The sequence below is a fragment of the Vanacampus margaritifer genome, chromosome 2, assembly GCF_051991255.1.
Source record: "Vanacampus margaritifer isolate UIUO_Vmar chromosome 2, RoL_Vmar_1.0, whole genome shotgun sequence".
NCBI classification, from domain to species: domain Eukaryota; kingdom Metazoa; phylum Chordata; class Actinopteri; order Syngnathiformes; family Syngnathidae; genus Vanacampus; species Vanacampus margaritifer.
In genome coordinates, this window is record NC_135433.1 from 38,792,273 (window position 1) to 38,808,210 (window position 15,938).

A 15,938-nucleotide genomic window follows, 5' to 3' on the forward strand; every position below is an offset into this window, starting at 1 on the left:
AGTTTCGCATTGAGATGGATGTGCTGAATTTAGGTTTGCGTGTAGACTACAATAGTTTATTTTAACATGGCTTGAGAGCTGAATGTGTCAATTTTTTTGTTAGTCTATAAGTTTAGGTGATCATAAATGCCAACAGTGCACAGTCTAAAATAGTTTATTTTAACTTGGTTGATGGATGATTGCGTGGCATTTAGGTTAGCATGTGCTGTAAGCTTAGCATGAATGAAGGTTATGCTAATTAATGACACTCTTTTAGCCTGAATATGTTGGGTTTTGCCCAGAAAAGACGGATGAAGTGGCTAGAGAGAGGGAAGTCTAGGGCTTCTCTGTTAAAGTTGCTGCCCCCGTGACTATAATATGGAAATGTGACTAGCGGCAGATAATTTAACTTAACTTCTTGAAGGCTGAATGTATGCTAAGAGTTTAAGTTATAGTGTATGATAAAGAGTAATGTAAAACACAGGTGTCAAATCAAGATTCAGAAAACCCTGCTCCAATTTAGCCACAGGTGATTCTACTCAACCGGCAGGACCTGGCATTGCCACCTCTGGAGTTTAACCTAGCTTTAGTCCGCTGAAAGAGTCTGTTTTAACTGAAGGCTGAATGTGTTGAGTTTAGGTCTGCAGCAGTTGTGTAGTGGTCCCTGGAGAAGTGGGTATACTCTCAATTTTCACCAGTTTTTTTTTTAAGTAGTCCAGAAAAAACGTTCTCTTTTAGAAACGATGACATGCAAGAATAAAAAAAATAAAAAATCCGTCATTTGCTCACAATAATAAAATTATCATAACTTGATAAGAACAGTTTGGTAACACAAGCAGCCTAAAATAATGTAAAATGTATTTATCATGAGGCAAACATAAAGTATATGTTATAAAACAAATTACAATATTTAGTGAACAATGAACAAAAATAGTGAAAAACAGTCTGGTTAGACTTCAGTATTGTTTTGTGCTGAAAATTTAACTATTTGTCCCCATTCTTGTGTTTTAATTTACCGGTACTTAAAAATCAGTACCAGCCCAGCTACTATAAAACTTAACTAGAGCATGTAGTTAGTGTGTAACCGGCAGCGTCCAGGAATCAAACCCACATCGCAATCAAGTATCTCGTGAACGAGGGCAAATCAGTTCACCTGAGCTAAATTTTGGGTCACCATTGTGGCTCGGGGGAGTATTTGAAGGATTGTTTTCCTCGACATGACCCGCCCTTCTCTGCCTCCGATTGGCTCATCAGTCCTCACGCCAAAAGTTAGTCACTCTAATCAGTGTAGGCAGGTGGTACCTGTCAATTAGAGGCACAGGAGGTAGGGCATGGCTGAACAATGTGAATCAGGGGGGATTCAGAAGTGGGTATACTCAATACTGACTGAAAAAGAAGTGCAAGAAGGCAATAGCCCATATGTAGTAGCTCAGGCTGTAAACAGGAAGTATTGAGTTTAACTTAGCAAAAGTTAGCTTATCATGAAGGCTTAAAGTTGACATTGGCTTAGCATGATGGCTAAGGGTCAAATGCCTTGTTAAGCTTAACGTGAATGCATGAAGTGCATTTAGGCTAGTAAAAGATTGATTGTAACTTTTTAACTTTTTACCTTTTTTCAATGCTAAATGTGTTGAGTTCAGGTCAGCGTAGGCTAATAGAGTCAAGTTTAACTCTTAACTTAATTGGCTCGAATGGTCAATGTGTCATTGCATGAAGTGCATGTTGTCTCGTGAGCTTTCGTGACATTTCAACGTAAACATCCTACCACACCGAATTAATAAACATAGAACTGAGGATGTGGAGCGGATATCAACAAGTTCCTGCGCACTAACAACAACACAGACTAGACAAACAGACAAATAAGCACCATTCTGCACGGCTTGTTGTTGCGTCCTGCTGCATAGTTCGTGACAACACTGAATGTGTAGCAACTTGACTGTCATACAAATGTAAAAAGAAGTAAAGCACCGTCAATAGAACAGCTTAACTTCACTTTGATGACAAATCTATATTTACAGTTTATTTGAAAACATTTATGACTTTAGAAAGCTCTTTTGTTATTTTTCATTTATTTACTGATTGGCTAGGAAAAGTCCCATGGTTCCAGTTCCACAACATTTATACTGAGGCATGTTGACTCAAGTTTAAGTTACCCAAAATGACACTTTATCTGTCATAACGATATAAAAGTAGTACCCCCGCTCAAAAAAAAGAACAAATCTGAAGTAAATATTTTAAACAAATTTTTGGGACATTTACAATGTTATAATTTATTCCAACTAATTTCATTTGCTGATTGGCTGGAAGTGGTCACATTCTTCAACTTGCTTTTGAGTGAGGCGTGTTGGCTGACGGCAGCGTTAGCGGTGCAGATGTAATTTCCTTTTCCAAAAGCTCATGAAAACCAGACGTCCTGCGATAACTACAGACCTTGGTTATTTATCTGCTGTGCACGGGGACTGGCAGCCTCTCCCGTGGCAGATGCTACAATAGGTTGCAGATTCGCCTCGAGTCTTGATTAATGATCTTTTATATCAGGAGGATTACGGCCTATCGTGCTCTACCACATCCTGCTTGTTGTGTTTTTACTGTCACCTTTTATGATCGCCATGCTGTGTTAATCAAGTAGAAGACTGCTTGTATGTGAACACTGGATGTGTGTCTATTTTGTGGGTTTTTAGCTGACATTGTCTGTCTGTGTCATGGTCCAGGGTGACATCCAGCAGCTGCTGATCGTGGCAGACCCCCGAGCCGCCTATGACTACTGTGAACACTACAGCCCCGACTGTGAAACCCCCAACCACCAGGACACCCCCCAAGCCCAGGAACCTGAAGAAGAGGTCAGTAGAAAAGAAAATGTATTTGTGCTTGAAAGTTTACATACCCTTGTGGTATGTAAATTTTTGAAGACAACTGCAAATGTACAAAAGCTAAACGTCACTTAGTGACGCAAAAATGATATGAATCGTCACCAAAATACACACACACATCTCTACTTATGCCAACTTCAACCTCTGAAAATATCAAAACAATTGCCACAGTATTTGGGATTTTATGGGCATTAAACCTTTGTCTCACCATGCAGTACGCTCATAAGTTTACATGTCCCTTGGGTATGTAAACTTTCAAGCACAACTGTACATGCAAAGTCGACATTAATTCCTGTATTAAATTATGTTAGTATTATCATATATTGTTAAAAAAATAATAATTATGTTGTATGATCATTTTATTAATTACATTTATACAGCAGTATCATATAAGTTTCTTTCATTTCCTGTAATGGTTACTTTTTTATTATTGCAATCATCTTTTGGCTTCAGTTTATTAGCAATTTAGGTAATCTGCAACTTTATGTTTATATTATTATTATTATTATTTTAGTATTTATTGCTACTTCTGCTACTACTTTTGATGATTGGCTAGGAGACATCAAGATGCTTCAACTGCCATTTTGGCTCAAGTTTAAGTGATCCAGTCCTGTATGGTTCGTTGCCCTTCAAATGATACACATACATTTTGAAATTGACAAAACTGAAAACATTTCTATATATCTATTTAAAGAATTGCTTTGTGGACATTTCTGTCTTCATAAATCTTTTGTATTTGTATTTTGATTAGCTTATTGGCTATGGGAAGTCACAAGGTTGTGTACTGCCTTATAATTAGATGTGGGTCATCCATGGTGACTAGATATGGTCCCTTGCCGCTCAAAGTTTTCAGTCATTTTTTGTGTGTGTTACGTCTCTAAGAAGAGCTGCTGCTGTCAGCTGACATTTTTCCGTCAAGTGTTTGATCAAATAACTGATGAGCTCACGCTGGAAAACTTTCCCCATTTTTTTCTCTGCCGCCAAGCCCGACCCGAGCCCCGCTTTGGAGTGGCCCCGTGATTTATATCACTAACGAGTTCAGCAGGCTGTGCTACCCGAAATCCAACCTTTTTTCCTTTTCCCTCCATGCAGCAAGACTCCCAATACCTGGAAACGTTTTTTGTTTTTTCTCTCTCAATGCCGGTCGAGTTCAAGTATGGAAGAAGTGGCTGGAAAATGTTGCTTCATCATCATCAAGTTCACTCTGGTGGAGGCTGTCAAGCGGAGACAAGAGGGAGAGGGAGAGGGAGAGAGAGAAACAGCTTGGCCGCACATATAGTTTATTCACCGTCAATGTTATAGTGGGAATGTTCCACGCAGTCCCTCTCATTATAGCTTTTTGAATAGATTTATTCATTATAAATGTGCATGGAGGAGACCTTTGTTTTTCTTTTTGGGGAAGTGCAACATCAAGAGTTTGCCGTCTTTTAGGAAAGGACAACATCAATAGTTAGGTTTCCATATAAAAAAGAGAGCAACATCAATATTTTTTATTTTCATGGAAGTTCCCAACATCAATGGTTTGTCTTCTTTTTAGGAAAGTCTAACATATTTTCCTTTTAGGAAAGATCAACATCAATACTTATCTTTTCACACAGTGCCCCTCATTAAAGACTATTAGACAGATTTACGTATGGATGTGTATGGAAACCTCCACTAGGGAGCAACCGCCTTGACCCTGCCGTCGCTTGCAGTTGTCAGCCACATGTGTGCGGCCCAGGATAAAAGGAAATAGGAAGCGGGAGTGATACGGGAGTGCGTGTCCATATGTGTGCACAAGTGCGCGTCCAATTCCAATTTCATCCGAGCCTCGCGGTGAAGCTCCCAGCCAAGCACTTCGCCGTCGTAAATCCGCGCCCCCACAATCCCACAACCCTCCCGCTCCCCCTTCTTGTCAGACTCTCTTGTCTGTCTGGCCGGGCCTCCGCTCCAAGCGTGACCTCCGGACGGATGTTTAGCCAACACTGTGCCTTTTATCACTTTTTCACAATGTCAACAGTTGTCCAGGGGACTAATATTAATCCCTCTAATACATATCAGGAATTGGGGCTTAATGGTCTTCATCGCTATTGTTAAACTGTCAATAAATGTACGGCGGGAGGAAAGGGCGTTACTAAATGGTAGTACTGTTAATTCTCCAAGTAATGAAAAATTCTGAAACAAACACTTTATCATATGTAGCAGCGGAAATCTTTTCTTTTTAACAAAGTAAAATCAATGTGTTTTTTGTTTTGTTTTTTTAGGAAAATGCAACATCAATTGTTAAAGGAAAGTGAGACATCAATAGTTTATCTTTTTAGTACAGTGCAACACCAAGAGTGCGCTTTGTTTTTAGGAAAGTGTAACATCAATAGTTTGTTTTCATTTTTGGGCAAGTGTGACATCATCAGTTTAAGGTTAGCATAGCAAACCTTTTGATCCTACCATTGACATTTGTAAAAAATGTTTGATGAATTTAGAATACTCTACTGTAAAACCTTACTTTACTTAATCTGACGGACAATAGTTGTAGCCAGCAACACTTAGCTTCGTGTTAATTTGATTATGTGTTTGGAAGTCTGCGACCCTTGTGAGGAATAAGCAGTCACGGAAATGGATGGATGTTGGAAGTTTATGTGAACTTTTGTTAAATTTGAAATATTTTGCTGTAAAACCATTTGAACTCCTCCCCACCAAAAAGGAAATGTGACTAACTCAATAGTCGTGGGACAGCAACGCTTCGCTTTTTTTTTTTAAGCGTGCTTTGGAGTCTACCTATGAAATTAGTGTCAACGTTTTCTGAATTGGTGCTTAGGCTAGCATCAATTCCCACATTGTATGCTAATCAGAGAAAGTTGTATCCATTTCCTGTGTGGTTTGTCCTGAGTGGCTCGACTTCTAGGCTGTAAATAAACAGCAACATTATATCCCTGAAGCTGATTATTTTGCACCGCATTCATGTGGGCTATTTTAGAGCTCAGGCCGCACGTTTATTTAGCGCTATAAGTCATTTAGTGGCTGCTATTTGCTCCTGTAATTTTGCCTTTTCCCACCATGAGTCAGGACTGCACACTCACTTTAATGAGGCCCCATTAATGAATGCCTCTGGCTATTGTTGACATTCAGACCTACGTGTAGCAACGCGTCATGTTTGACCGCATAATAACTTGTTTGGAAGCAAACAAGATTTATCGTTATTTTCATCCATATATTAATTATTATTATTTTTTGCTTTCATATGGATGTGATTTATATGAACATGTTATTTCTAAAATAGCATGTCGGGTATAACCCAGCTTTGCTCTCACTTGCCATGTAAATACTGTACAATATGACATTGTGCTGGTGTATTTACATGACGGTATTGATGGATTGACTGCACTTTCCGTCCATTTCTTCTTTCCCTTTTACAGTATGCTACTAACTATGATTATGGTGAGTTCTATGACTACAGCGAAGGAGCGCTCACCACAGAAACTGCCCCAACCGAAAAAGCCAAGACTGAGGTACTGCCGCTACTAATACCGTTTTCATGGCCAATGCTGTCATGAATAACAAGCGTGTTCTTCTTCTGTCCACTTTTATCTGTCTCTATTTTTCTTTTTGGTTTTATTATATGTCCAGTTTAATAACTTTTTATTTGGGTGTTTATTAGGCCAACACTCCAACAACTACGCAGTAAAATTGGTCATTTTAAAGCATTTTATTGGCAGTCAAATGTCAAGAAAGTGTTACATGAAGAGCTTGTCTTTTTAAGAACCAAAGGATGCAGACAAATGCAACAGTAGGATTTTGAGGCTGTTTCAAATAGTTAACAAGTTTGACGTATTGTCAAAAGCATATTGCTAGACGTGGTGGACGCTAGTCCGAGGCTGAGCTGCACTGTAATTGTTTACGTAGTATTATTCATGTGGCTAGAGTGTGAGGCAATTAAACTTTTTGTCCCATATATTATGTTTTGTCTGGGATCTCAGTGTACCCATCTACCTTACAATACTGGACTTTTTGTAGCGATAAACCTAATAAATGTCAAAGTGATCCTACATAATTGAGCTAAATACATATGACCCATCTCCTCAATACACACACAGTGGAATGTTTATTACATTATTTCATTAAAAAATATGGTTAATTGATCAATTCATTCTCATGCCTAGCCTTTAGTAGCCCATAATACATTTCAACATGCCATTTGATGGCAGGACTAGTTATGTAAAATCCTTTGCAAATTTGTTTTAACAGGCTGTATGATACCTAATAAGGCAGAAAAGTATTTTTAAAAATCTGAAATGACAGCCTTTAGCCTTGGATCGGCTGTTCAGAGGTCTTAAAAATGACACAAACATCATAAAAAAAACTTTGCTATGTTTTTTGCTATAATTTGAAAAATGTTTTGTTGCTCACCATTCACTATCTTAAAAAAAAAAAAACGTTTTGCATATACCGGTAAGTTGTAATTTTTTGTTTCTGATTTCAGACCCTCGTAGATGGCGACTACTTCACCGATTACGACTACACCATTGTGGATGGAAGTCAGCCTGAAACTCCCACAGCAGGCCATGTAATTTTTTACATTTTTTATTATATGTTAATTTTTTTATGTCAAGTATGATATTTAATTAAGAGTCATCAATACAGTTTAGACAGTGCTTCCTGCTGAAGCCATACATCATGACAGAGTACTATGCTTTTAAGGCAAAGCGCATCGATCAGGGTATTTTAAAATAAATTTACAAAAAATCTCAACCATGTTTGAAAACCTGCACCTTGTGTAAAAGTCATCAATACAGTATAATACGTAAGAATTTGTCTAATCAGTAAGATGGGTGAGTCGAGTAAGTCACGTCAATTTGAGCCTAGTGTCATTAGATTGTAAACATTATTTAAAATCTACTACTTGTATTATATTCCACATTCATCAGCTGTCTTAATGCTAGTATCCACTTTCTGGAAAGTTTTAGAAATGTTAATGTTGTTGGTGGTGGTCATTACCCTTATTTGGTCAAAATCATCAAGCTGCATATGCTACTGTTTTTCCCTACGAGAAACAACGTCGTAAAGATGGCCACAGCAGGAAATCGTTGTCATTCAGCGAAGCATAACCAATGGAAAACTGGTAGGCAGACAGACAAATCTTCCCTCCCCTTTGCGTGCTTCTGATATATCCAGAATTTGGCAGCACTTAATTTGTGCTTAATCATTACAAATATAAACAGCAACCTAATGAAGAACATTCGGGGGTTAAATGGGAACAGTATGACTATTTGTTTTCCGTAAGTCACGTTGTCTGCACGACGCATGTTGGCATAAAACTCAATATGGCAATAATAGTTTTTGCTACTTGTTAGATTGCAAAAAAAGATACTTTACCAGTTTCAGATAGTTTTGAAATTGTGTTTTCCACTTTGACTGATGACTACAAAAGGTTTACGGAGGGGTGTTGCATAAAATTTGGTACATCGACTAGAAAAGTGGCGGATTCAGGAGTCACAAATCCACGAAACTTGTGGGTCGTCACAGGACAAATAAGCCCATAAAATATTCGTGCGGATCAGGATGAGGATGATAGAGCAATTGTTCACGTTTTTAACATATAAATTCAAGATGAGATTTGTTTTTAATTCATAATTTTCTCAGTAATAAAGAAATTATACAGAAAAAGTCTGGTCTAGGTACAAGCAGGCGACATCTGTGAATATGTCAAATTTGATCACGCTCAAATTTGATAGCAACCACACAAAATCTCTCGGGCAATTGACAGAGTCCTAAAAATGGCCCAAATGGCCCTAAAAAAGCCATTTCACACCAAACTGTCAGACTTTCTATGCTGTTCAGGCATGGATTCGTTGGCGTATTTTGTGGATCTACTCATAATTGCCTACTAAATGTGTCTTCTACCTTCTAACTTTGACTCCTGGATCTATCCCAGACATACGATGAGGGAAACGTGGATGATTACATCACAGGCGTGGAACAGGTCGGGGCAGACCCCACTCCCGCTGTAGAGACCGTCGCCCAGGTGGACGACAACGTGGATGCCGGCACCAACACGAACGAATTTAGAGAATACGACCTGAGTGAAGGAGAGGAGACGGAGGAGACGCCCTTCAACTACGGCGACTATGGCGACTACGGCACTACAACCGAAACCAAGAGCTCCACGGGGGAGGAAGAATTCGGACCTGGCGTTCCGGCTGAAACCGACTTCAGGGAGAGCGGCGTAAGTGATGACAGTGGAGGGTATTAGCAAAGTGTGGTGGTGATCAGGAATGCAAGTTTTGGAATGCAGCGGGTGTTTGTTGTTTCGGGATGTTTATTGTTTCGGACGGTTTTGGGTTGTTGCTTGAAGCGTAGACACCGTCGAGGATTTCGCAGATGGTAACCTCTCTGTCACTGCTGACATGAACTCTGTAGCCCGGTGACCTGTTCAGTTTAGACAGTGCTTCCTGCTGAAGCCATACATCATGACCAAGTACTATGCTTTTAAGGCAATGCGCATCGATCAGGGTATTTTAAAATAAATTTACAGAAAATCTCAACCATGTTTGAAAACCTACACCTTGTGTAAAAGCCTGATTTAAAACCCTAACTGTCATGATCGGTGCTTTGTTTGCATCTGCATTTGGTTTTATTTCATGTTAAAGTCTTAGTTTTCTTGGGGTTTATGCCTTGTCCTGTTCGTTAAGTTGTTTTTTTCACCTGCGCTCATCAACCCGGTCCCTTGTGTCTTCCAATCAGCTCTCTCAGCCAGTCGTGTCTTGTCCAGGTGTTCCTTGTTGTCTTGTCAGTTTACTTGCCTTGTTTGCTTGCGTCTGTTCTTTTCAGGTTAAATTCCCATTTTTGTTAGCACTCACCGATACCGATACCACTGTTTTAATGCAGTATCGGGGCCTCTGCCGATACCAGTATCGGTATCGGAACAATACTAGTTATAACTGCACTTTCAAACTCTAAACCATGTCTCGAAAATAAAATCTTAATTATCAACCCTGTGGTGAAACCCTAACCCTGGTTTGGAACCCCAACCTTGTCTTGAAACACTAATTCAGGGGCAGGGGGCAAGTTTGGTCCTCGAGAGGCACTATCCAGCCTGTTTTCCATGTCTCCTTCCTTCAGCGCAGCTGAATCTAATGATCAGCTCATCAGCAAGCTTTGCAGAAGCCTGATAACGACCCTGATCATGAATCAGGTGCGTTAGTGGAGCGAAACATGGAAAACAGGCTCTCAAGGACCAAATTTGGCCACCCCTGCCCTAATTTGAAACCCTATCCCTTGCTTACAGTGTCTTGAAATTCTGCATTAAAATTGTTTGAAACCTTAAAACTTGTCTTTCAACAGGTCTCCCTAATTTGAAACCCCAATCATAGTTTAAAACCCTAACTCTGTCTGGAACCCCAAATTTAAGACCTTATTCCTGGCTTGAGACCCAATTTTGAAGCCGTAATCCTGTCATGAAAGCCAAATTTGAAACTCTAATTTCAATGTGAATCCCTAACCGTTTTTGAATCCCAAGCCCAGGCTCCAAATCTTTGAAACCAAACTTTAGTTTGAAATGCTAACCTTTGTTTGAAATCCTAACCAATGCTTAACTTAATTTGAAACTAACCCTGTAACTTGGAACCTGTCCCCTGACTTGGGATCCTACTTTGAAATCCTAATCCCTTCCTGAAACCCGAATGCTGACTTGACTATTTTGAGACCTACCTTGAAATCCTATGCATACTAAACTCGAAAGAATAGGAATTAAACAATATTATACACCCCTGCAGTTGGCGATGAAATCAGCACTATGAAATTGAAATTAAATTGTTGTCTATAGTTCCAAGGATTTCTTGTTGTGCCTATGTGGAGATGAAGATTCTCTAAGGCAGGAAGTGACAAACCTTGGGGGTTAATCGCCAACATGCTATTAGCGCTCTCCGGGCTATAATCCCAGCGCACCGCAAAAGTCCTCCATGACTTTCATAAACTGCTGGACACTGTCCTTCTTTTGGGGCTTTGGGAATTCCTCTCATGTGAAGTCATTGTATGGATAGTGTCAGGTAACCACCCCTGTAGTTGGGGTCTTTTTTCTCTTTTTTTTTAATGTCTAGTAAGGAAGCTTACTAAATGGGAGTCCAAATTATAGCCTCTGGCTGTATTATTCCTGAGGTTTGTTTTTCCAAGCAAGGAGCAGAGCGCTACCTAAATCTTCATGAACAGTAGTCAGCAGTCTGTGGCACTTTTCTTAGCACTTTTATCGCTATACCCTGCTGCTCGTCAGTCTCGCCTTCTCACGTTTTTAACCACCCCAACATAAACATGCATTGCAGTGTTTAAGAAAAGTCTTCCTCTCATGTCCACAGGTGGGAGGAAGTCAAAGTTACCTGGGAGAGAAAGGAGAGAAGGGAGAGCCCGCTATCATTGAGCCCGTAAGTCGCATTTTAACATCAACTTCACAATACTCATCCAATTTGTCTGAGTCAAAACACACACCTGATTTATACCTAACTCCAAGTGTGAAAAGTATACTTTATTGCTAATCACTGACTTTTTGTCCCAACACTATATTTAGCTCATTGCTAATTAACAGGCTAATGGCCATACTGCTGGTTGCCAAAATAATAACAACAAATATATCCTATATATTTGTTTTATGTATTTAATTTCTTAGCTATGGCTAGTTGGCTACCACAATCAAAAATATTTGGTCTATGAGATTTTCCCAACAAGGAAAAGGCAGCACTCGCATCCACTGTGAAGGCCTTTCCACACTGCACTTGGTTTTCTTGGTGTTCACCTTGGGGCAGGGCGCAGGGAGGACGGCAAGCTTGCCCATATTTAGAAATGGTTGCTTAGTGAGCGAGGTGGGCGCTTACGTCAATCGTCAATACACGTCATGGTTCTCAGTGCACAGTGACGTGAAACCTCAAAAAAATACACGGACTGAGCACCGACTGAAGCATGCTTTACGTCCGTTGATCGGGGTGAGTACAGACGGTCCTTCTCATTCCGTGTTTTTTTGTGAGGCTTCACAAACCGCGTAAATAAATAAATCATTCATCGAAAAAGTGGAAACATTCGGCGAACGGTGGGCATCATCATTGATTGGAATTGATGATTTGTGGAAGTGCCCACCTGTGCTTAGCGGCCTACCAGGAAATTGCATTGATTATTTTCCTGCTTGTTGGTCTATTTACTGTTAGTACTCTGAAATCACTCTGCCAACCCCTTCTTAATGGTTGCGTCATCTGATGTCATAGCAACACTGCTTCCAAGTGTGACCATTTTTTCAACTCAAGGCAAAAGCTCACCTGACGTGACACTGGGTTCTTCAATGGCGTGCTGCGCCTTGTTAAGTGCAGTGTGAAAAGGCCTTTGGTGTACAATGGCAGTTAACATGTAACTGCAAATGATCTTAGTGAGTTGATAAGAAGCTAGAGCAAACATCTGACGTGCTCTTTTAAAACGGTGTACTGTAGATTTTATGTGAGAAATTTGACGTTGACCAACACCTACCTAGCAACCTACAGCTAAAAACTGACCAAATACCCTCTAAAGCTCCACAAAATTGATAACGTATCAAAACTATTGATAGCAAATACAGTTAACTGACTAATTCCCCTTTTAAAATGAACTTCAATGAAAGTTAATGTCATAGGTTTTAGTCATGATTTTCTTAGTTCGTTAGCTAGCAGCTCACTGGCCAGTTACAGCTAACTGCTGACTCATTTAAAGATTAACAATGGGTCTAGTTGCTACTACAATACAGACTTGGCAGTCAAATTCATGAAGTTACTTGCACGGAATCTGCCAAGTGGCTGTTAATTTGTAAGCAATCAGAATGTCAAATGTTAAATGTCAGACTCTGACATTGAATGCGTATATTGAAGATTTTATGACTAATTTTCAGCAAATATGTGACATATGCGACTTTTTCCGTACAGTCTAAGCCATACAGCCCTAATATTAAGTGAAATGGTTACTCCTCCCGTACCATCTGCATTGTATCCCGTCCAAAAGTGTGACCACACACACATAGCCGTCAATGAAATACTGCGTGTAGCAGTACGTAAACTCCTCGACCTCAAACCCGCAGCAGCCGTCTGTTATTTGTAACGCTACTGTATTATCTACTCTTTTGCTTCTTCTTTTTTTCAGGGTATGCTTATAGAAGGACCCCAAGGATCCCCCGGCCAGGCAGTGAGTATCACATTTTCTCCTGTCTGCCTTGCACACATGGAGAACAGCTAAAAAGGGGGATAAAGGAGGGGGTGCCTTTATGGAAAGAGTGTTGGTGGTGGAGTGTGATGATGGTGGGGGTGGGGGGGGTGGGGGTTGTCAAATTTTGAGGTCTTTTTGAAGCCATCTTTGCTTCTGTCTTTGTTGGCCGATGCACCGTGAGCGCTGAATGGACCGCCTGCGGTGAGCTTTGGGATATAATGAACTCAAAGTATGCATGTGTGTTTTTTTCAGGGTGTCCCGGGTACCCCAGGACTGCAGGGGGCTCCAGGACCTCATGGAGATCCCGGTGCGAGGGTGAGTTGAGTCCCCACAGTACGTGTAATTAATACATTTTTCCACTTATATCAACATTACTTTAATCATATGATTAGTCTACAAAGCATTCACACAGAACAAAACAATTGTTGCTTATTAGATTAACGCCATGTTACGGGAATAATTGTATTTCCTGAGGAAAAGTTGCAGTATGACTGGATTGAAGTCAGAATTTAGTAAGAAAATATTTAAGGGGGGGATGGAATAATCAAACCCTGATAAATATGATCTGACACATGCATTGCACGGAAAATCCATTAGAGGCCAGTATCACCCAGCTGATGGCTTTTTCACCGACCTTGCAAGATTGTCCCAATTGAGAAAAGGAGAGACACCTATACTTGAAATAATAGTGGGAAATGTTCTTTCTGATTTTTGGAAATACTAATATGTTTGATATGTCTGTTTATTATTATATTTTTAACATTTATCAATGTACAAATTTAAAGCATTGTGACCCAATGTATCAAATATAACAAATCCAAAGTCATATGTGGATGTTGATTAAAAAAAAAAAAGGTTTGTTCAAAAGGACCAATAAATACTCTATTTAAATAATCTGAATTTTCTCTAATAGTTCATGGTTCAGGCTTTATTGGGTTAAAGCAATTTATCCATTAAAATGAAGTAGGCCTACTTTTTTGGTGGCCTAAAAACACCTATTACAGTACAAAAAATACTTTTAGAAAAGTTTCTGTTGCCTAAAAATAGCCAGTACAGTGCAAAATTATTCCTTACCTCGCTGTTGTTTGGTGTACAATTGATGTACACAACGAGAAACAACAACCATAGATATAAATAGGTAGATACAGTAAAACATGCTCCTTTTGAGTTGTGTGCTTATGGCGATGCTAAGCTAATGTCCATGTTTTCCATTACCATTGCTGGACTGTCGCAATCTGCCATCATGGCCACCACCTAGACACCTCTGTTAGCTGACTCTAGTCTGTAGTGTATATCTGTGACAACAACGGCACAACATATACAGTACTGTATATATATATATATATATATATATATATATATATATATTATTATTGATTTTTTAAAGAAATAAAGTAGTATTTTGAGGAATGAGGAATTTTTTGAGAAGGCAAAATACAGTATTTTTTTTTTGCATGGGAAAGAATAGGGTTTTTTCCAGACATTTAAGTCTCTTTTTTTTGATGGAAGGAAAATATTTTTGGAGAATAAACTTTTTATTTTTTTCAAAGAAAGGTAGGATTTTTTGTAAAAAAAAAAAAAAAAGCATTTTATTTTCAAGAACTAAGTTTATTTTAAAGTTTTTGCGAAAAAATTTAACATTTTATTTGGCAATAACATTTTTTTACAGTACAGTACAGTAGTATTCGCCCCGATCGTGAATACAGTAATACACCCCCCCATCCCTCCAAAAGGCAAAACATTTTTTTAATAAAAAAAATATATATACTGTACCGGTGTATTTTTATTTATTTATTTTTAAAGATAAACTATCATGTTAAAGAAAGTGAAAGAAAAAGAAAGTGACCTCACTGACACAATGTGGTGGTTCCTCTGGGTGTTAAAGCAAAAGTGGATCCATCCCCCTCCCGTCACTTCCTCCCATGGGAAAACTGTCTGGCCCAGGAGGATTAGACGTGACTCCTTCCTGTAGTCCCGTGGTTTTCCATGGCGTAGCGCTCAGTCTGGATGCAACATCATTGTCGTCGCTAACCTTCTTTTAACGTCACTTTCCAAGACGTTGGATGGCCTAAGTGATCTGGTTTCGCTTAAAAATGTACAGTAGCCTCTATGCCTCCTATCTTGCAAGGAATATGCAACAAAGACAACCCCTAATGCAAAACGTGATGCTTTATTGGCTATAAAGACGTGGTTTTTTTTCACTATTTATTTTGAATTTCTGTGTAGGGAGAGAGGGCGGGTGCAACAACTGTCAAATTGATGTGGTGCTTGATTTAAAAAAAGACTGGGAAAGGCATCTTAATTCACAAACATCATGCTTTTACCCAAAAGCACAAGTCACTTTCTACTGACCCCATTGGGAAACTGTTTATTGTTGCTATAAATCAAAGAAAAAAATACTGGATTTGAAATGTGTTAATCGGCTGTTGGGTGGTCGCAACATGTCCTCAAAAAACCTCACAGATTTTTGCAAGCACATGTATCCCTGTGAAAATGTATTTTAAGGATCTCATACACAACCCCTGCAAAAGTCCCTCAATAGCGCCCCTCTGGAATGTTTGGGGGGTCAGCTCCCGACACCAGGTTTAACTGACATGAAACTGGATGAACATGTCTGTTATAACATGACGCAAAGAGAAATCTCAGGAAACCACGTCTGATATTGAACAGGAAGGCAACCATTTTGGTTTCAGGCAGCCATTTTGGGGTGAATTACATGGTACAATCCTGTATGTGAAGTTTATTTGTAAGCGCAGGTGTGTAAAAGTACATGAAGTTGGGTAGCTTTGTGTGAAATTGAACAGGAAGACAGACATTTTGTTTTCAATTGACCATTTTCTAGTAAATTCCATTTCCAGTCCTTAGATCAGGGGTGGCCAAGTTCGGTCCTCGAGAGCCGCTATCCAG

At 39.4% G+C, this 15,938-nt stretch overlaps 1 protein-coding gene across 1 annotated transcript in view; it reads left to right on the forward strand.

The window, feature by feature from the left end:
• Positions 1–15,938, forward strand: part of col11a1b (collagen, type XI, alpha 1b) — an 83,798-nt gene that overhangs the window by 24,713 nt on the left and 43,147 nt on the right. Inside the window, exons 5-11 of the mRNA XM_077557308.1 lie at positions 2,691–2,819; positions 6,242–6,334; positions 7,306–7,389; positions 8,758–9,048; positions 11,174–11,239; positions 12,969–13,010; positions 13,284–13,346. Coding sequence (XP_077413434.1) covers positions 2,691–2,819; positions 6,242–6,334; positions 7,306–7,389; positions 8,758–9,048; positions 11,174–11,239; positions 12,969–13,010; positions 13,284–13,346 — 768 coding nt within the window. The remainder of the gene's footprint in view (positions 1–2,690; positions 2,820–6,241; positions 6,335–7,305; positions 7,390–8,757; positions 9,049–11,173; positions 11,240–12,968; positions 13,011–13,283; positions 13,347–15,938) is intronic.